The 22,206-nt window shown below is 35.5% G+C and overlaps 1 protein-coding gene across 2 annotated transcripts in view; it reads right to left on the reverse strand.

Moving 5' to 3' along the window:
- The window catches only part of LOC145687979 (transcriptional adapter 3-like), a 96,248-nt gene that overhangs the window by 67,513 nt on the left and 6,529 nt on the right, over positions 1 to 22,206 (reverse strand). For both annotated transcript variants that reach the window (XM_081761605.1, XM_081761604.1), the window contains exon 2: positions 16,812 to 17,058. In XM_081761605.1, coding sequence (XP_081617731.1) covers positions 16,812 to 17,010 — 199 coding nt within the window. In that variant the 5' untranslated portion in view covers positions 17,011 to 17,058. The remainder of the gene's footprint in view (positions 1 to 16,811; positions 17,059 to 22,206) is intronic.

Raw genomic sequence — 22,206 nt, forward strand, 5'->3', positions numbered from 1 at the left:
CTCAAACTTCTTTAAAAAAAATCTCTTTCGGTTTTTTCCCTATCATAATCTTTTCGAATCTGTCTTAATTCCTTCAGGTGTTCTGAGAGCAGATAAACGAAAATAAAAATTAACAAGAATTTATGAATGATCCAAAAAATGCGTCGAAAGATTGCGATCTTGGCCAAGAATTTTAAGAATGATCAAAAAATGCATAAAAAATGCGATCTTGGCCAATAATTAGCTTTTGGATTAGGGGCCACAAAATTTTTGAACGGCCCCTAAATCGAGTTTTCGTATTTTTTTATGGAATAAGCATATCATACTGAGTTAAGTGGCAGTTTGGGTTTGGCTACACTATATGTAGTTCTCCAGATATAAGGCCTATAAGAAAATTTTTGCCTGAATATTAGATGTTTTGATATATATATATATATATATATATATATATATATATAAACGCTTTTCTGTGAAACATAGCGATTTCCCTCACTTATTTGAAGCATTTCTCTGACCTTTAAGATCAGTGTGAACCCTGTTCTACCAAGGTTTTCAGTAAGTGTATGTAGGCGATCACCACCACCAACAACAAGATTGCTAATGTCAGTGATTTCTTTGAAAAAGGAATAGGTAGGAAAGATAGGGAGAATTAAGGCAACGATATGAAACCTTCTAGATATAATTCGATAGAACTCTTTATAACCTACTCAGAACCACTCTTAATTTCAACCTGTTTGGTTTCATTCCAAAGTTATATCAAATCTTCTAGTTTCCCTATCTTTCAATATTTCTTAAACGGTATTTTTAAAAAGACAACTGCTAGACATTATGTCGCGAAGTATGCGCCATTGCTTGCTGTACAAATCAAACCAAAGGCAGGTCGAAATAAACAGAAATTTGGCACTTAATAGATAGCATTATTTCTGGCAAAATATTAGTAACGTAAGTTAATCAATTTTTATTTGATGTATTATAATAAATATTTCATCTTAGAAAATTTTTCTTACAAGTTGAATGACATTCTTTTAGTAACTTTGATGCTTAACAAAATTTTCATAACTAAATTTGGAATGGAATTGGTATACCAAAAATACAAATAATTACTCGTTTTCGATATTAATATTAAAAAGCAAATGCTCGAGCCATGAACCTGGATATTAAAACAGTAAGATATTGACTTGAACGATTCGAAACAGAAGGGGAACAGGGATTAAAAACTAAAGCGAAACTGAGTAGACCACAAGTTGAAGACGAATATGTGTCTATTATTGAAGCGAAAGTAGCCAACCCATTCGCTGCTGAGACTAACCCGAAAACAACTTTAGGAATGGAATGCAGTGCAGAGACATGTAACTGTACTCATATTATTTGTTGTGCTTTGCAGGTCAAACCAACAGATGCACATATACATACTTGCTTAGAGTTCACAAGGACGCACATAAACCAGCCACAATACTTCTGGAACCATGTGATCGTAAGTGATAAAGTGTTTATACGTAGGAGGAAACCTGTTAAAACGTTCTACGATATGTTGTTTTACGAAAACATATGCTCAAAACGGAAGACTCAAAATTGAAAACTTAAGCAAAATATCATCTCTCTATGACACGGTACCCGAGATACGGCTCCTTAAATCTCCTGAAATCGGAAAATTTTTGGCCAATATCTCAGGAACGGTAAGAGTGACGCGAAGAATTCCATAACTTTCTCAGATAGTTTTTGATGCTTTATCGAATGGAGGGTTCAAAATTAAAAATAAAATCGGAAATAACAGACAGAGATACATGCACACACAGACAGACATATAGAATTCAGTTGGTTGAAAATTAGAACTCTTTTTACTTAATTCATTTGTTATTACATTTGCCTGCTTCACAGTCAAAGGAAATATTACTGCAGGTTACTAGCACCACAGTGGCCCCTAAAGAAACTAGTCTCTGCTATTTGGGAAGGCGGTAAGAGATTATAATCGGTATTGTTTAATAATCGGCAAATAGTGTTTATACACCGAATAACGGCACATTCTTCACAACATAATATCCAGTAGTAGGTATTGCTAAAAATACCCTAGTTTAGAAGAAATACGAAAAAACAGGCAAATTAGAAGAATCAATACAACTATGGAATGAAATCCAACGAGGCAAAATTGAAAGTAGTTCTGGGTAGACCATAAAAAGTTCCATGGAATGACACCTAAAACGTTTAATTTCGTCACCCTAATTCTCACTACCCTTCCTTATAAATTATATAACAAAACCCTTTGTGAAGCCCAAGCTCTTCATTTTGTTTCTGGTAGTCGAAAGCAACAGGATTTGTTACCGAAATGATACTACATGGTTCACACTGAAACTCTGACATTAATTTCCCTGACATCCTAGAATTTCCATGCGAAAATAAGTACATTTTTCCTGACCCGATACACCATGAACACTATTATTTGCGATTAGGTTTCTAGAGATTTTTTAACTGGCCTCAACCATTCCCATTGCAGTTTAATGCTCTATTTTTTTATTTTTTTTAAAATCTATATATATAAAATTAAAAATCACTATGTTTGTGACTCTAAATCTCCTGAACCGCCCGACCGATCACGATCAGATTTGTAACATGGATGAGGTTCAAGGCTGGGCTGGTTTTAGGCTATTCACTTTGATGGTAGAACCAAGGGGAGGGGGTGGCAGAGAGGATATAAAAATAAATAAAACTTAATAACTCCTGAACCACTCGACCGATCTTGATCAAATTTTCAACATAGATGAGGTTCAAACCTGGGATCGTTTTTATGATTTAAATTTGACGGATCAAAGTAGGGGAGGAGAAGGAGGGATATATATATATATATATATATATATATATATATATAAAAATTTATATAAGACTGAAAGTAACTATTTTTATAACTTAATAACTCTTGAACTATCCGATCCATCTCAATCAAATTTTAAGATACAGGAGGTTCGGATCTGGAAACATTTTTGAAATTCCACTTTAACGGTAGATCCTAGGGGAGAGGGAGGGGAGGGGGACGTATAAATAAAAACTAATAAAACCTAATAGCTTTTGAACCACCCAACCAATCTCGATCAAATTTTCAACAATAATGAGGGTCGGGCCTTGGGTGTTTTCTATCGTTTCACTTTGACGAGCCAACCTAGGGAAGGGGACGGGGGAGATATATGTAAAAAAAAATTAAAATGACTGACTCTGAGACTTCATCACTCTTGAACCACCCGACCGATCAAAATCAAATTTTCAACATATACGAATGTAGATAAAATTTAAAAGCATCTGGTAAAACGCACACTAGCGTTGGTCGAAATGTGAGCTCCAAATTTTTGTTTAATAATCCAGACAGTGCAGGGGCCTGAGTGAGTAATGGTGAACAAGCGGCAGAGGATTATAATGTGAAAGATGATGTTCGAAGTCACTCGGAATAAAAGTACATTGGGGAACTGTAAATAAGGTGTCAGAATAAGTATAGTGTGTGCAGTATTTCTCTTAGGGTGGACTACACGCTAGTGACGTTTACATCGCTCGTTTCATGTCTATCTTATTACTTTTGTAGTACTTAGTTACTTAAAGGAGCCGCTATGGCTCAATCGTAGAGCGCTCATGGGGTCCCTAGTTTGATTCCAGCTTCGGTCAAGTGGATTTTGTGGTAGACACACCGTGTGTGTGTTTTCTTGGAGTTCCTCCGTTTCCTCACAATTTCTTCATTCCACATTATCGTCTATCTCGTCATCATAGTCTCCCTTAGCCTCGGTGCATAATCCTGAGAGGTTAAACTTAAAAAAAAAAAAAAAAAAAAAAAAACCAACAACAACAACTTAAGCATTAGCTTTTATTCACCAGTATCGGCCTAGTAGCTAGCGTGCGCGTCTTCAGTGCACGTGGTCCTGAGCTCCATTCCCAGTGGGAGAGCACTGAAATGAACTGTATTTCGGTGGATCGAATTCCACCTTGAACAGCAGGTACACTTCTCATATAAAAGGGATCTTAAACTTTAACAAACTAGTCTTTATTTCAGAAGTAGGAAATTTTCCAATTTATGCTAGGTGGTTCTAAATCTGTGGCGTTAATAGTAACTTTGTGTTACTCATTATTTAAATTTGAGCATTCCCATCTACAGTGCTTGAGCTCCGGGCTTGATTCCTGAAGGAAGTATACAGTATATGGTGCAAATCCTGATTAAGCTTTAGTCATAGTTATGTAACGTTAGGTTAGGTCACGTTTAGTTGAAATAAAATACTTAATTTATTAACGGATGAATCGAGTTATTGAATGCATTGCATAAACTAAAATCTTGCATTCTTTTATTCCACCATGCACATAGTTCACTGATAAATCATCTGAAACGTAAAAATGAAATGGAATCTTTAAAGTTTTACGTCCTATTGTTATGCCGGCTAGGCTAAAGGAGACGGTGATGCTGAGAAATGAATGAAATGGTGGAATCAAGGAAGTGGGAGGAAACGGGAGAACACCGAGACCCCCCCTCCCTACACAGTGTTTATCTGTTAGGGTATCGGACAAGATGTTGATTGTGAACGATCGGAGAAGGTGTTGGGAGACTGTAGTAAGAAAAGAAAAGCGTTACTATGTAATATAAATAATGTGTATTTGAGTTGTTGTAGGAGTGTGTGTCATAAGCAGCTGAGGTTATTTGTATGTGGAATATGAGCCATAAGTGATTGTTCTTGTTTATATACTGGATTGAAGCCATAGTGGCTGAACATATGGTTATTTAGGTAGACAAGCTAAGAGTGGCAATTGATATATATTAGGTTTAATGCAATGCCAAATGTGGCTTATGTTATATAAATATTTTGTGGAATAGAGAAAGGTTCCTGTTTTTTTAGAGTGGCTTGTGGTTGTGGCATAATCCAAATAAAGGTTCATAGTGAAAAGAATGTGACAACGATTATTGGTAATTACTAGTAGATAAAACAGTTGATTGGAAAGTTAATTAAAAAGTTAAATAACCCTTTGCTGTGTAATAAATCGACTACGCAACATTGTCCACCACAAAGTCCACTTGGCGCGAGCTGGGATCGAACCTAGGACCCCATGCATCAGAGGTGAACGCTCTACTACTGAGTTACCGCAACTTCAATCTGAAACGTGTTAGAAGGTAACTGACCAAAGGTTCAATACAACTATAAACTTCACTATAGTATAAAACACGGCTTAAGTTTAGAGTTGCCCCTCCAGTCCAGAGTTGCCCTTGGACTTTGCAACATACAAAAAACAGTGCTTAAAGTATTAAAAATTGTTACATTTCTCTTAACTTCAGTACTCCGTGGGCTTCACAAAAATTTAAAAGGTTTTCTCCATTATTTTTGCGCATCCGTTACACCTGTTCGCCATATTCGCCATATTTTACAACTACCATGCTGCTGAAACCTTCCGCGAATGCTTCCGCATCCGGCAAATAGTACTAACTTCCATATATCTTTTCTCGTATTAAACATAACTCTCCTCCCGAATTTACATTCCTAAACATCAAATAAAAACTTTAAATTATCATTTCTTACCTCATTTCTCCTGTAAATTTTCCTGATTTTTATAAAAAGCGGAGGGGTAACTCTAAACTTAACCCTAAAACACAGTGTGCGTTAAAGCTTTGGTCAGTATTTCTTTTGTTACTCCATATTAAACTTACCCAAGTTCACTTTATCTAATTCTAATCCATCTTTCAAATAAGTTAATATTTTTCGATCTTCTGCCTTCGCAATTATATCAGTAAAAGGCTCGGCGACAGTAGTATCTTCCTCAAGAAGTTGAAGTAATGCAGGTGAAGTATCTTTAGGTACTTCAGATAAGTAATTCCAGGATACGAATTTCTTCTCATTTATTTCATTTGCCACTAAGCTTTCAGTCTCCATTTTTTTCTTTTCAACAGTCGTCTGGCACAATATTAAGAAGCACCACACACACCTATTGCGGTTGCAGCTACCAGTTTATACATTTTGAGGAACAGAAATCCGTCGGTGTATAAACAGTACTATCAGTAATCACTCCTGCGACTTCCTTTTCTAAAACTTGAAATCAGTCAAAACGACAAAACAATGACAGAAAATCAATAGAAAAAAAAAAAAAAAAAAAAAACGATAATGAACTTCTTAGCGGACGAATGCAGCGATTTGAATTTCCCTCTGTTTTTAAAGTTTCAGTAATGTGTACGTGTTGGGAAGCGACGTTGCCAACAATACCAGCCTAACCACCAAATTGAGTGCACTGACCGATTAACAGCACTTTTCTTTCAGATGCAGATTTCGCAACGCTTGAAACTCCCCTCGCTTCTTCAAACCTTGAGAGGGCGGTTTCAAAGCTTCATTTACCGCTGTCAAACGTGTCATTGCCATAGCAACCTTGACACCTTCCCACGCGATTTTTAAGCTGTCAACAACACAGAAATTTCAATCACTGTATAGTTCTTTTTACTTCTGCCTTGTGCATACTTATTGCAATAAATAATTGGAAGGGATCAGGAGAGGTAATTTGATGCATCATAGAACATTAAGAAGCAAACAACTCAGAGAAGATATTAGATGTCTACATATAAATAACGTGAATGAATGCTGCTCTTAATAAATCTACAATCTTGTTGAGTCTTTAACGGTAAGAAATGGGTCATACCCTCAAATATTAAGATCATATTCGAGCAAAATAGCTGAAAATGTAACTAATATTAGGCTTAACAAATATTAGTAATATTTCGGTTAAAATTTGTTCTTGTATATGAAAGAGAAATGCATGAGAAAAATATTAATTTATCCTTCAAATTTGTGTATATATATAAAATACTGCACTTACCTTTACACCCGTGGTCTTCTTCATTTTAATAAGGTTAATATTTCGACTCGCGCGGGAGTCATGTTTAGAAACTAAAACTAAGAGGACCACTTGTGCAAAAGTAAGCACATTATTATATATTAAAAAATATACCCGATACACAGCATCTATCAGTACTTAATACATATATACTTTATCCACGGCGAAATATAAGGGCATAAATATATTTCTTGATTAAAACCAACAGCTAATGCCTCCAAAGGTTGTATTTGTGTAGTGATCTCAAATTCCTTAGTTTTAAGATGGAGATGAAGCTTAACTATGAATAAAAATCACTATAAAATATAAGTTTTGAAAAATACAAAAAATCAGGCTAGTTCAAAGCTGAATTTAATTAACTGAAGCTAACCAAACTATAATTACGTAATCGATGGTAATGATGCTAACCTAAATTCACCAAAGTCAAATTTAACAGCATCTAACCTAACCTACTTACTAAACTTAAGCTATCCTAACGCATGATACATTCACCAAAACTAAGGTAACCTATCTAATCTACGCTAGATTTACCAAACTTAACCAGACCAGAACTAACGAAAGGTACGCTTATCAAAAGCAAGCTTCCTTAAGCTACATTTAACAAACATAATGTATTACGTGATAAAATGGAGACATTGACGTCTTTCTTTTTTTTTTTTTTTCACACCAATTAATCTGCAAGTAAGACTTCAATGATATTTGAAGAGTACAAAAATTACAATTGAGACCAGGAATCGAACGGTCCGTATTTCCGTGCCTGTGATTTAACCACTACCGTAATCAGCCCGCTCCCTAATCAGCCTCACAAAGTGGAAATGTAGAAGGAACGGAATAGGTAGCGTACTGGTTAATGCACAAGTAGTGTAGCCGCAAACCCGAGTTTGATTCCCGGTCGAATCTTGCATTCTATTTTTTCTTTTTTTTTCTTTGAGCATCATTAAATGACTTAAGTCACGTAAGTTAAACTAAACTAAGAAATAGTTATATTCTAACAGAAGCCAAGTTTGTAATGTCTTACGTCATGCACCCTAAAGTAGGCATTTATCTGTTAAGCCCCACCAGCTTTCCAAGATGATAATACTTATAAATACTTTATGTTTCACTTTCTTAGTGCATAGGTTTGGCCTGCCAGGGCTTATCATTAGAACTTAACCAGTAGAATAAATCAAAGCTAGGAAAGGTAAAGTTCATTGTCAAATACAAATCTTTAAAGTAATTCCAAGCTAGGGAGTGTAATATTACTTGCCAAATATTACTCTTTGTCTATTTTCATACGGCAGGCATAAAGTAAACATGGACAAAAATAATACATATGTATCTGTGTTAATTAACATAACTTTACCTAACTTAGATTAATCTACTATATTCTCTGTTGTGCATAAATCTTTTCTCTTTTTCTCATCCTCCTTTGTGGCATGAATAAAGTGTATAAAGCGCGAACTCTCGGATTTGATCACCGGTAGCAATATAAAACCTCAGATGAAATCCTGAGCAGTGGTGCAGATTCCAATTAAAGAAACTGCTATTCTTGTGTGAACATCCGCCAAAGCATCATCAGGTATAAAATTAAACCTGGAGGATTTGTAATACTGCTGAATACTTTTTTTCATATACCATAGCTGTAGCCATTTTTTTTACTAGAAGTACAGTAGTGAGTGAAACAAGTAAAAAAAAAAAAAAAAACGAACCTACCTAAATTCCTATTGTAGACATATGTCACTCTGTATGAGGTTCAGATTAATTGCAGTTTGTTCTTGTTTAACTGCTATTGCTATTTCCACAAATAACGGTGATTAGAACTACTCAGAGAGCTTCAAGATGTCTAACTGTGAAATCTGCACCATTTCCGATTGCAGGGATTGCTATGTATACTTTTTGTTATTGATATTAATCTCCGTAAAACATGCACCAAATTAGGATCTTGATTTCTTGCTAGAAATGAAATACAATTCAAGTTTTTATTCGCTCTGTTATGCTCTATAGGCGACAGATAAAGAGACAGATTATTAACAAAAGTAAATAATTATGAAGGAATTGAAAAATGAGAGTGTGGGATGAATTGAAATGAAATGTTTTAGTTTTACATCCCACGGTTATGCCGGCTACACTAAAGAAAACAGTGATGATGAGAAATGAATGAAATGGTAAAATTGAGAAAGTAAGAGGAAACGGGAGAACCCCGAGGAAACTCACTCACACGGTGTTTGTCCACCACAAAGCTCACTTGGCACAAGCTGGAATCGAACTAAGGATCCCATGCTCAGTGGTAGATGTGAACGCTCTACCACTGAGCCACCGCGTCACCGGTGAGATGAACGGGAGAAACCCGAGAAAACTCACAGACACAATGCTGTCCAGGGGGCGCGGTGGCTCAGTGGTAGAGCGTTCACCTCTGGTGCTTGGGGTCCCGGGTTCGAACCCAGCCGCCGCCAAGTGAACTTTGTGGTGGACAAACACCGTGCTCGTGGGTTTTCTCGGGGTTCTCCCGTTTCCTTCCACTTTCTTCATTCCACCATTTCACTCATCTTTCATCATCACCGTCTCCTTTAGCCTAACCGGCATAACCGTGGGACGTAAAACTTAAAAATTTCATTTCATTTCATTTACAATGCAGTCCACTACAAAGTCTCATAACCTGGAATCGACCAGAACCCTTCGCTAAGAACACTAACTCTTAATTCAACCTTAACTTCGACAATCATTTTTTCGACTACCTTTTAATCAAGTTTGGCTAGAAAATGACTCTAGTGAACTTTGTATCGTTACAAATCCATTAGTACCTCAATACGAACCGTTACCAGGTTCAACAGAATAGAAGCCACTCGACTCTTCAGTAGCAGATCAGTTGTGAGAGACAAAGAGAAATATGTCCCCTGCGTACTTTACACATGAAGATTCTACAATAGACACAATAGAGCTCCATCGTGGCTAAGCGGTTAGCGTACGCGCCTTTGGCGTGGGGGACCCGGCTTCAATTCCCACCGGGAACTCATGTGGTTCGGATTTCACGCTAATCAATAGGTCCGCGTCTCATATAGCCTCGCTGCTGAAAGGGACGTTAAACTCAAAATCAACTTAATAGACACAATACACTCAACGTCAAGAAAAAATTAAGCACTGAAACCAAGTATTGAACTAAACTATTGTTTCATGTTTCATTTCTCTTCCTTTACAATATCCAAGTTGGTACAACTTGATGTTGGAAAGTTTGAGTGTCTTTGTGACACAAATCATAGTACTTTTAAGTTAACTAGAGTGTCCTCAAATTAGTGTCATAAGGAAATATCAACAATTTAATATAAATAAAACAGTTTGTTTTCCTGTGAGTCTGTGTGCGGCCTGGGGACCAGACGAGTGGACCGAGAATTACCAAATTTGAGTCACGGGTACCTTGATCCAGGCCCCAGACCAAGACGAAACTATTTTTTTAAAAAATTCGAACCAGGGTGGGGGTCTCAGGCGGCCGTTTACCGGGACATATAAAAGTAGTAGAAAATGACCGATATTAGTGTAGAATTCATAGTTTTCGCGGTCGCTGAGATGAATGGTGAAACTCCGATCGCATTCACTTCCAAATTCACCCCCATTCGGCTGGGGGCCGGGGGCCATCGGGGGGGGGGGAGATACCGATATATGTAAAATAATCCAAAATAACAGATATTAGTGTCAAATTCATAGTTTTCGCGGTCGCTGGGATGAATGGTGATACTCCCACAGGCATTGACTTCCTAATATAGCCCCCATCGGCTGCGGCCAGAGGCGTTTTATATTTTACCTGACCCATGCGAAGAATGGGTATTTCAGCTAGTATAAAATAGAACCTTAAATAGCGAAAGTTTCAGCTATGTAAGCTAAAGGAAACTGTGCTCAAATGCAGTATTACTCTGTTATGTTGTTACTACTCAAAGCCTGGTTCCCAGCATATGGATTTTATGATGGATTTTTATTTTTCTTTTTTTAAGTATTCTTGCGCTTCTTCGTCTTATTGTTGTTTCACCAATTTCATTACTATTCATTTTTAATCACCATCATCATCTCCCTAGGCCTAAAGTTATAATTACGAGACATTAAATATTAACAATTAGTATTCAATCACGCTTATAAGCCGAAAAGTTTCATATTCATTGAACGTCATTAAGTTATTTTGTCTTTTTCTTGTTTTTGCAGGCTGTGTGCAAAGTGAAGCATCCAGAAAGATCAACAACATCGACTATCTTCGTCGTTTCTAGCTTGTGCTTGTTCTAACAAATCATCCAACGTCTTCAGTGCCAGAATGAATCCGAATGAGAAAACTGAAATCCAGAAATACATTAATTATTTCTGTGAAGATCTTTCAGATTGTAACGAAAGCCAAATCTTCTGTGAACAAGGAAACGATGTCACAGTGGCAAATCTTACTGATTTAAATGAAGTAGTGTCAATGCTGGAAGTCACTGAAAGCTCGACATCAAATAATCAACCATCAGTTCATAGTCTCAATACGTCACAATGTCATTTTGTTGATTGTCCTTCGGAAACAATAGGCCAACCTCAACAAAGTAATACTGCAATTGTGAATGCTTCAGCAGCAAACAAATCTTTGAATCAAGGAAACACGGTGGGCAGCGCACAAATGACACCTCCAAGTGATTCCCGGGATACGCCAAACTTGCGTCCAATTTTCAAATGTAAATTTTGTGATAAACACTTCCTCAGGAAAAATCTACTATCTCGACACCTCAATACCCACTACCTTAAGATGAATTACAAGTGTCACTTATGTGGCAAAGAATTCGAAACTTTTACTGAGTTCAAACGTCATTTGGAAGCACATTTGTGTAAATTATGCAACAGAACATTTAAAACACCCCGTGCAGTTGTACGTCACAACAAGTATATGCATACGCACGAAAAACCATATCAATGTGCAGAATGCAGTTACTCCAGTGTGGAATTGTGCAACCTCAACCGTCACATGGAACGTCATTTTGGAAGTCCTTCTCTTCAATGTCTATATTGCGATTACAAAACTCACTACAAATCAGCTTTGACACGTCACACGCGAAGGCACACTGACGGAAAACCATACGAATGTGACGTCTGTCACGAAAAATTTGCCTCAGCACACACCATGAAGTCACACATGGCGACTCATGCGTAAAGCAAATCGCAGGAATCCTAATTAATACGAAAGAGATTTTAGAACAGCTACATGTACATGATCTTCAAGAATGAAAAACTAGTAAAGTAATGTACGAAAGGACATGATCATATGTGAATACCTGCTACAAAAATACCAGCAGACATAAGTTAAAGCTTTTTCCCTGTTACGAATACTTAGTACGTTAATAATTCTCTTTCACCACCCAATTTACACAGCCCACTTCACATAGCCTTTCCGATGCTATCTATGGTGCTCAGTGTCACTAATCTTCGGGCATACAATATGTGCAGAATATTTCCTCCAAATCTACCTACTCATTACAAAGATATTGATAACGTTAAGTAAAATGGAGGAGGGGTGTCCATAGTTGATGCTGGCTGGAAATTTAACTGTAGTCACTTAAGTAAATTATTTATCTCAACAGGATATAAAACAAAATAATAATAATAAAAAAAGCTTGCTTGATCATTTGGTACACTGAAATACTTAATATCAACAAGTACGTTTTCGTGTAAGGAGCTAAGATCATTTCCTTAGAAACGTGAAAAACTACACGCACGTCCGATATATTGATATGGACTATAGGTACTAGTTAAGTAAAAATTCTAGTATATTGAGGGTGTTGTGCTTATTCAAGTTGTACATCTTCATATATACTAATTATAACCATGTTTTAGTATACTGTTACTTTAATATCGCACAGTGGAATGCGTTTCTTGAGGTTGAAAGTTCACCCAGTAGTATCTCAACATTATATATGAGGCATGCTACTTCAGAACCCATTGTCAGCAGGGAGTAAGTATGTTTGTGAAATTACTACCGTTTTTCTACATGCTGCAAGAGCATTTGTGTGTGAAAAATGGTGTTTGTTTGTACACAGTATGTCACAATGCAAGTTACAGGAAAACAAAAATAACAATACTACGGTTGTGCCATTATATTGCGTTTATAAATATTTATGTTTTTGTATCTTCATGTATATTAATCACCATTATACTTTATTATTATTATTATTTCAATATGGCATTGTGATTTGTTTTTAACATGTTGAAAGTTCACCCAATAGTATCTGAACATTACATACGAGGCGTGCTAGTTCAGAATTCGATATCAGCAGGAAATAAGCATGTTAGTGAAATAACTACAATTTTTCTGCGTAGTGCATACATTTAAAAAAATTGTGAAAATTGAGGTTTTACAGAGTATATTACAATGTAAGTTATAAAAAGGTTAAAATACCAATGATAATTTGTACCGTAATATTGCGATTATATTCACATACATTACTCACTCTAGTATGTTGTTAGTTTTTATTAATTTTTATTTAGTTTTCATTTAAATTTTATATAACTAGGCGGGAAAACGTACACTACTATTGGCCTTAACAATTTTATTGTATGGTGGTGTCTGTATTTTGGCTTTGAAAATGAAAATGAAATAAGGAAAAGTTAAAAACTTTTTTCAATCATCATATTGTCTAAACATCGGGATCAACAACAGCATTTGTATCCATAAATGAGGCGTTCAGAAGACAAACTGATTAACTTCCATTTCTTGTTATTTTTTAGTTCTACACATTTTTGACCTGGAAAAGATACACTTTTTCCAGAGGCAAAATCGATTAACTTCACAGTTTAACAATTTGCCACTAGAATGCGTGAACATTCTGATTACTCTCAAGTAAATACATTGTATTTAAGTTACTAAAATGCTCACTACTAAAAAATCTCGTTTGATGAGACTTAATTGGTTAGGCATCTGAACGGCTCAAATGTTCATGCGTAACTAGTAAGTCCTATTCCTAATGTGTTTATACTGCGTATTTAGTAATTATATACAGAATCCACCAGAAAAATGTATACACTGTTTAAGAAAAAAAAAAAAACTATATATCCTATTTCTTAATTACATTTAATTATTGTTCAAACATGTGTTACAAACCTTCACGTAAGCATATGTCCACCTTAGATGTTCAAAATGTTGACCGTTGGTGGCCAAACACCTAACAGAACGAGGAGCGGTTCCTGTAGCTACAGTGGTCAATGTGTCAATGGAGACCAATGCACATGTCTCTGTAATGTTCTGGTGAAAGTTCTCGAGCGTGCGCGGCATATCTTTCACAGTTTCCCAAAAGAAATCGACCACGGGGCTAAGATCTGGTGAACGGGAAGGAACTCAATGGGGCCCTCTTCGTCCAATCCAATGTCCCTGCAGATTGTCATCCAGAAAAGCTCGTACTTCTAGGTGGTAGAAGGGTGGGACCCCGTCATGTTGGTAGAAGACCTCATCGTCTCCATAAAGCGCATGCACACCTAGCAGAATTGACAATGCCAGTATTCTGATACAGAATGACCAAGAGTGTATACATTTTTGTGGCGGACTCTGTAAATTATGCCTATACATTATATATATATATGTGTGTGTGTGTTATGACATGTCAGTCGGTCACATAGAATTTAGTCATTTAGTTTAGTAATTTTGAGATATTCTTGATGTTGACCTTAATAAATTTGTTTGTGGTAAACATCATGTACTTACGCCAGCTTGTTATAAATTATTAAGCACCGACAACATGTTATGAAATAAATTATGTACAAAAGTATTAATTGCATTTTAATTCAGATGAAAAAGGGAATGAAACCAACCCCGCAGTTGTCATTGGAAATGTTGTGGAGCGGCATTGCATCACATCTCAGTCACACAATGCTTTTAAAGTGACAAAACTATTTATAATAAGTGATATACTTTCAAAACGTTATTAGATATATTTGCTCAAGTACTGCTTTGAAAGATATTTACATACACTGATCATCTGAAGGTGAAATACCTCTGGCGTTATACCAGCTTTTACTTCATCATTTTTTTTTTTTTTCTAATCCAAATATAATGCATATCTTATGATTAGCTATTTTTACCTGGTTAGTAATGGTGGAATTGGACCGTTAAGAGCTGGTATGGCATACTGGTAGTAAATTAAGATGTCAGAAATCATACCGGTTGTAAAAATGAAAGCTCTATTATATATTGGAGTGATGCCAAAGTACACATTTGTTCATTAGTCATTTCTCTCTCTCTCAGCTTTCTTGCTCGTTTGAATTAGTTGGTGAGTCCAGCTTTTAGTAACTTCATTAAAGAACTAGCTTTCGACTAGCATGGAGCTCTGCCCCCCGTCCCTCCAATTTACTCAGCCTACGGCCTCGTAGGTCTTAAACCCACAATTCTATGGAATTTCAAGTTTCTTTTCCCATTTCAACTATATAAAAGATAAAATTTTGTATCCCAAGGAAACGACCGTTTAAATAACATGGAAATTTCTCCACCCCTTTAGGACCCTTAAAAACTAAAAATATTCACTTTTGTCAATTTTCCTCTGGGTTAGTCCCAGAAGGCTACAATCATGCCAAACTTCATCATTCTAATCCTGCCGGAAGTGCCTAAACATTTTACGGAGTAGATGTATCATACAAATAACATGGAAAAGATTATTCAGTTCCCCATAAAAGCACTCTAGATTTTGAATTTCCATTTTTGATGATTTAGTTTGGTACCGCTAACGAAAACGTATAAGCATACCGAATTTCAAATTTTTATTCCAATTCCAAGTACCTAAATTATGAGGTTATAAGTCGAAAAAAGGCCTATGTTAATATGGGGATTTTTTTCATCGCCTCTTTAGATCTAAAAATTAAAAATATTCACTTTTGGCAATTTTTCTGTGGGTTAGTCCCAAGAAAACTACAATCATCTCAAATTTTATCAATGTAGCCCTACAGAAAGTTTCCAATAATTTTGGGGTCTAAAAGGTATCCCACATAAATAGCATGGAGAAGATTTTTCTGTTCCCCGTAAAACCACTCTAAATTTGGAAATTTTCATTTTTAGTTATTTACTTAGGTAGCGCTAACGAAAATGTATAAGTATACCGAATTTTATTCCCATTCCAAGTACATAAAACATGATATTATAGGTCCAGAAAAAGGGCCTTTTAAATAACATGGGGAATTTCTTCATCCTCCCTTCAGACCCCCTAAAAATTAAAAATATTCACTTTTGGTAATTTTCCTGTAGGTTAGTCCCGGAAAGCTCAATCATGTCAAATTTCAACTTTCCACGTCAACCGGAAGTACCCGTTATTTTATGTCAGTTCATGTAGTTTTATATACAGTTAGGATAGGATACGATATTTCTATTGAGAAAACGTACTCTTCAACTCGTCAGTAATGTTATACACCTTTTTTAAACAATTCTGCAGTAACACGTGATGACACATACGGTATTACACTTTGCGCGTAGGAAAATAAATAAATAAAAAAAAGAGAGAGAAGGAATAAATTTTGATAAAAGAGGGGCAATTCAAAGCGATAATTTCTATAGTAAAACTTTCTCAAAAAGTATACCTAGAACAGGTCTATGCACACTGGAAGTAATCTATTTCCAATTTGAGTCCTGTTTATTAGTATCTTTTTTGTTACTTTACAATCGCTAGCCAAACTACAATACATACCTCTCAATGCACCCCATCCCAACATGTTTTGTTACAGTACTACAAATGAACGAAACCGAGTATAATTTGTTATACAGGGAACGTAATTTTCTGTAACCATAACCATTCATTCAATTATGTAGCTTAATGAAAACCGTTCTCAAGGCGGTGCAACTACATTTATTGACCAGTGAATAATGTAGTGCAATTTATTCATTCTTGCTAACGGCTGTACCTATGGAAGAAATAATAGCGCAGTTTCAAAAAGTCGTAGAATTCCAGAGAACTGTCAAATTATAAGAAAATGCTATAAAATAAAAAGAAGAAGAAGAAGACAGAGAGAGAAAAATATTATTTTAAATAACATCATACCTGCCATATACCGTGGAAGCATCCGTACGCTATCTACAGTCTTTAATTGAGGAAATGTCAGTACACATTCTTTGACTTCTGGAGAATCACTCTCTTTCACTTTGCTGACTTCTTTCTGCTTTGTACTCACGGCTTTCGTGTGATCTTTCGGCTTACTAGTTCCTTTCTTAGGCGTCTGCTTTCCTTTACCTGTCATCATGGTGGTCAATATTTTACCTTGACCCGAGCAACAACACCAAACTTACGTCTGAAAAGGAAATAAACATCAGAATCTCGAAGGGCCTGTTAAAAAAAAAAGTGTTTCTTTGCAAGTAGTAAAATATTACAAAACTGCGAAACAAGAATGAAGTCATTTATACAATGTTACTGCTGTTGCCTCTTCTTTGCCATGTCCAATTGTAATCTTATGGAAAACTGTATTTTTTGTCAGCTTTATACATGTATCTTTTTTAAATAAGTAAAACAAGAATTTTAGGAAACCAAAAAAATGGATCAAAAGATTGCGATCTTGGCCAATAATTAGTTTTTAGATCACGAGCCAAAATTTTTGAACGGTCCTTAAATCGAGTTTCCATATTTTCTACGCAAGAAGCACATCATACTGAGTTAGCTGATAGTTTGGGTTTGCCTACATTATATGTAGTTCTCCACGTATAAGGCTTACAAGGAAATTTTTGATTGAAATATATTGGATATTGGATCAGGGACCAGAAAATTTTTGAACGGCCACTACATCAAGTTTTCGTATTTTCTAGGGAATAAGTACATCATACTGACAAGTAAACCTTACGTTTGGGTGAATCGAGTTGCTGACTGAGACACATATGAGAAAGTAGTACTAAATGTGGTCAGTATTTCAGTGGAGTTGTAGGTGCGAAGCTCCAGGGGTTTAGGAGATACAGCTACCAGAACATCACATGGAAGTACAAAATAGTCTTCATACAGTTGGAGGTAAAAGCCCTGTAAGACCTCTTGTAACGACAAAAGGTGAATAACAAATATATGGGTACATATTAGGACTACGGGGAAGTCATATAGTAAGAGTATACCTGACGGGGGCCATCATGAAATCCGCCATTTTGAATTAATGCTAAGTTTTTAAAATAGGAATAGGGTCATGTGATACATGATTTAAGGCGCAAATTTAATCAGAAGAACAATGGTGACGTTAATTTTGATTTACGCGCAATTGATAAAAAGTTACAGGGAAATTAAAAATTGTTGCAGCATATGTATTAGTCCTTTACCCCACCTTGTAAATTTTGTGTTAATGATAATAATTAAATAAAAGGCAGGTGGATAAATATTAGGTCTATGGTAAGAGTTGCCTTGATGACGGCCATGTTCAAATCCACCATTTTGAATCAGACAAAAGTTTTAAACAAAACGCATAACAGTGACACCTTATTAATAGCAAATTTTACCATAAATCCAACGGTATAGCCATTTTTGCTTTATCATTAACCAGCATTTGTTATCGCATAAACAAGTTGTTAATTTAAGGAAAAATGACCAAAGTGGAATTTAGTCATAATTGAACTTGGATCTTTCTTCCAGTACAGCATCAAACAACTAACATTGTAACGCCACCATTGTATTTCTGATTAACTTCTAGCCCGAAGTCATCTATTGCATTACTCTATTCCCATTTAATTTGGTGCTGGTTAATGATAAAGCAAAAATGGCTATACCGTTTTTTTATGGTAAAATGTGCTATTAATAAGGTGTCACTGTTATGCGTTTTGTTTAAAACTTTTGTCTGATTCAAAATGGCGGATTTGAACATGGCCGTCATCAAGGCAACTCTTACCATAGACCTAATATTTATCCACCTGCCTTTTATTTAATTATTATCATTAACACAAAATTTACAAGGTTGGGTAAAGGACTAATACATATGCTGCAACAATTTTTAATTTCCCTATAACTTTTTATCAATTGCGCGTAAATCAAAATTAACGTCACCATTGTTCTTCTGATTAAATTTGCGCCTTAAATCATGTATCACATGACCCTATTCCTATTTTAAAAACTTAGCATTAATTCAAAATGGCGGATTTCATGATGGCCCCCGTCAGGTATACTCTTACTATATGACTTCCCCGTAGTCCTAATATGTACCCATATATTTGTTATTCACCTTTTGTCGTTACAAGAGGTCTTACAGGGCTTTTACCTCCAACTGTATGAAGACTATTTTGTACTTCCATGTGATGTTCTGGTAGCTGTATCTCCTAAGCCCCTGGAGCTTCGCACCTACAACTTCACTGAAATACTGTCCACATTTAGTACTACTTTCTCATATGTGTCTCAGTCAGCAACTCGATTCACCCAAACGTAAGGTTTACTTGTGAGTTAAGTGATAGTTTGGGTTTGGCTATACTATATATAGGTCTCCAGATGTAAGGCCTGCAAGAAAACTTTGGATTGAAATATATTATATATTGGATCTTATTATACAAAAATATTACACGAATAAACTAGAGAGGTATTATTCCCCTACTAGCTTATTAAGAGTTCGTGGTAAAACCAAACTTAGCTAGTGGTGAGACGACTGACACCAGTGCTTTTGGCATGGCATCTTTCATAGTACGGAACATAAGCCAACAATTGCAGAAACAAGAGAATTTTGGAAAGCACCACCACTGAGATCTCTCACCCCGCAAAACTGTCTTTGTTCACGTGCTTAATTACAAGTATCATTGTACATGCAACTGTAAAAACGCTGTGATTTTGTTGTTGGCATTGTCCATTTTCTTTTTCTGACTTTCTAAAAGGCAATGAGAATATCACCGAAGAAAGACAACATAACAAATTCAGTTCCGTACAGAAAGTCTTATAACATCGTTATTTGTACAGCAACTATTAACCAAAATATACATTAACATATCGCCTGTTTATTTCAAGAGTGACATAACTCAAAATTCCTAACTTTTCAGCAAAAGCGTTTGAAAGTTTCGAAACGCGATGAAAACAACTTGGCGCAAGAACGACAAAACTGCTCTCTAGCGCCCAATTTTGGAAGCATATTTGTGAAATCTTTACCAGACACAGACATCAATATTAGCTTTCATTTTCTACCCATAAGTCAATACTGGCCATTTTTGAGTTATGTCACTCTTGAAATAAAACAGGTGATATGTGAAAGTGTAATTTAATATTTGGTTGGATATCTTGTGGCCTTAAAACGGCTTTATATTTCCCAATAGGGTTCATTTCTTCTCTCATTCTCGAGATGTAACACATTTTAATAACTTGTATACGCTCTGGGATGCATATTTAAACAGAAAAGAACTCACTTTGCATCTGATGCAACTGTATCGCTCCGTAATGTTCAATATTTCGGCCTACGCAGGGAAACTAGAAAACAGCAATCTCCCATATCAGGCCTTTCAAGGCACTTGCACGAATTGGAACACGATATCGACAGAATTTACGTGCTACAACTTTGAAAGGAACGTATTTGAATCGTTTTTCGTTAGTACCAAGAATCCAAAACTTAACCCAGACTGTGAAAATTTAGATCACCGATGGAATTGGATATCAAGAACTAAGTAAAAGACTAATTTAGAACAGAATATAATTTCATTCTTATTTTTGTATATATGTACAGAAGTGTTTTTTTTTTTATTTAATTTGTAAAGTCTTTCATCACCATTTTCTGGAAACAATGGCAGGCACACAATCATCTGCAGTTTGCAGAGAGATATTTCTGTAAGGGAAATAAATGAATATCATTTTAATATCCATAAACAAGTTTTGTACATAAATGTCAGTGAAAGAAGTTACTGTGAGTGACAATGAAAGTGCGTACAGTGAAAGAAGTTAGTGAGAAGTGAAAGTGTCCCATAACAAGACAAATCTTCCTAAGAATACTATTTTTACACCTTAGAAGTGAATGAACATAGTTCAAACTCTTAAGTGTTTAAAAAAAAAAAAAAAAAAAAAAAAAAAGGTTAGTGTATTTTGAATGCTTAAAGTGTTTTCTTTACTTCTTTCAGTTTGAGGTAGGAGTGTTCGCATCCATGGCCTTGGTGTAGGCCAAAATATTGAATATTACTGAGTTTTAACATGGATATATTACCGGTAACACCGGAAGCTAAGTGAGTTATTTTCTATGTTAACATATTTTGGTGGATCTCTGGATTATATTTTCTTCATACGAGCTGTTTCCTTTAAAAATCACACATACGTTCCATTAACTGATTATGCAAGTCGTATGCTTTCTATCATTATTATTATTTTTTCAATTAGAAACTCTTGTTTCAGAGCATTAACCCCAATTGTCCAGGATTCCATCAACAAACTAGAGTATCAATATTTTTTTGGTGATATAAATCCGATAACAAATGAACTCATGTGCACACGCCCTACCATGCTTCACAATTAGAACAGCATTAACCTGTTTGTGGTTTCCTCACCACATGCCTACTTGTTATCCTTTTCCCACGTGAAAAAGGTCCACGCTAGTTTCGTTGGATCAAATAAGTTGGTTGCAGAATTTTTGAACTTTTGTCCTCCTTGTTCTTAGATAAACCGCAACCTTGCAAATTCGTTGGTGTTTTTACTTATTTATTTACTTATTAAAAAAAAAAGAAAAAAAAACACGATATCAAATTTACTACACTACTGTCCGATTGTTTCGTTTGACTTTTCTTTCCGTACATACTATCTATTAACTGTGTTCAAGATTTGCTTTAATCTGATTTAAAATACAGTTATTTTTTTAAATAAATTTATCTCATAAAATGTCTCCATCTTACTTGACATTTCTTGGCTAAATACTGTATCTAAACTTATTTATGATATACAGCAACTCACACCAGAATGTAATTTGTTAACAAATCGTCTAATTTGAGTAAATAATAGCTCATTTCAAACAAATTCTTCCCACAAGCAAAATACGAATTAATCTTATTTGTGTTCTATTTCAATGCTTTCAACTGCTGATAATTTCGATGACGTGTTACTATGACATCATTAGAGCCTTTAGGAAAGATGACAAGGAAGTTTGAAGTACTACAGGAAGCAAATGTGTATAAACCCAGTGGACCCTCGACTCATTAACTCAATGCGTTCGTGAATCGAAATTATCCTCCCTCCCTCATTGAAACTGCACTAAATACATTTATCTAGCCATTGAGACATATTTTTTGTTTTTATCTTTTATTTCTTTTACATTTTGCAGTGTTTCTCTGTGATGAAGAATGCGAATGAACACAAAATTATCGTTAATTAAAGGCAAAGAAGTAATGATGGCTAAATAACTTAGGAAGTTAAAAAAACAGTACAGCTTTCGAACACAGCACTCTAACAAATAATGTTTACGACAAGCGCGAAAAGCACTACTGTTTGTGTGGGATTATGAGTACAGATGTGTGAGTGCTGTACTTAC

The sequence above is a fragment of the Thermobia domestica genome, chromosome 6 (assembly GCF_964235325.1).
Source record: "Thermobia domestica chromosome 6, izTheDome1.hap1.1, whole genome shotgun sequence".
Taxonomy (NCBI): Eukaryota; Metazoa; Arthropoda; class Insecta; order Zygentoma; family Lepismatidae; genus Thermobia; species Thermobia domestica.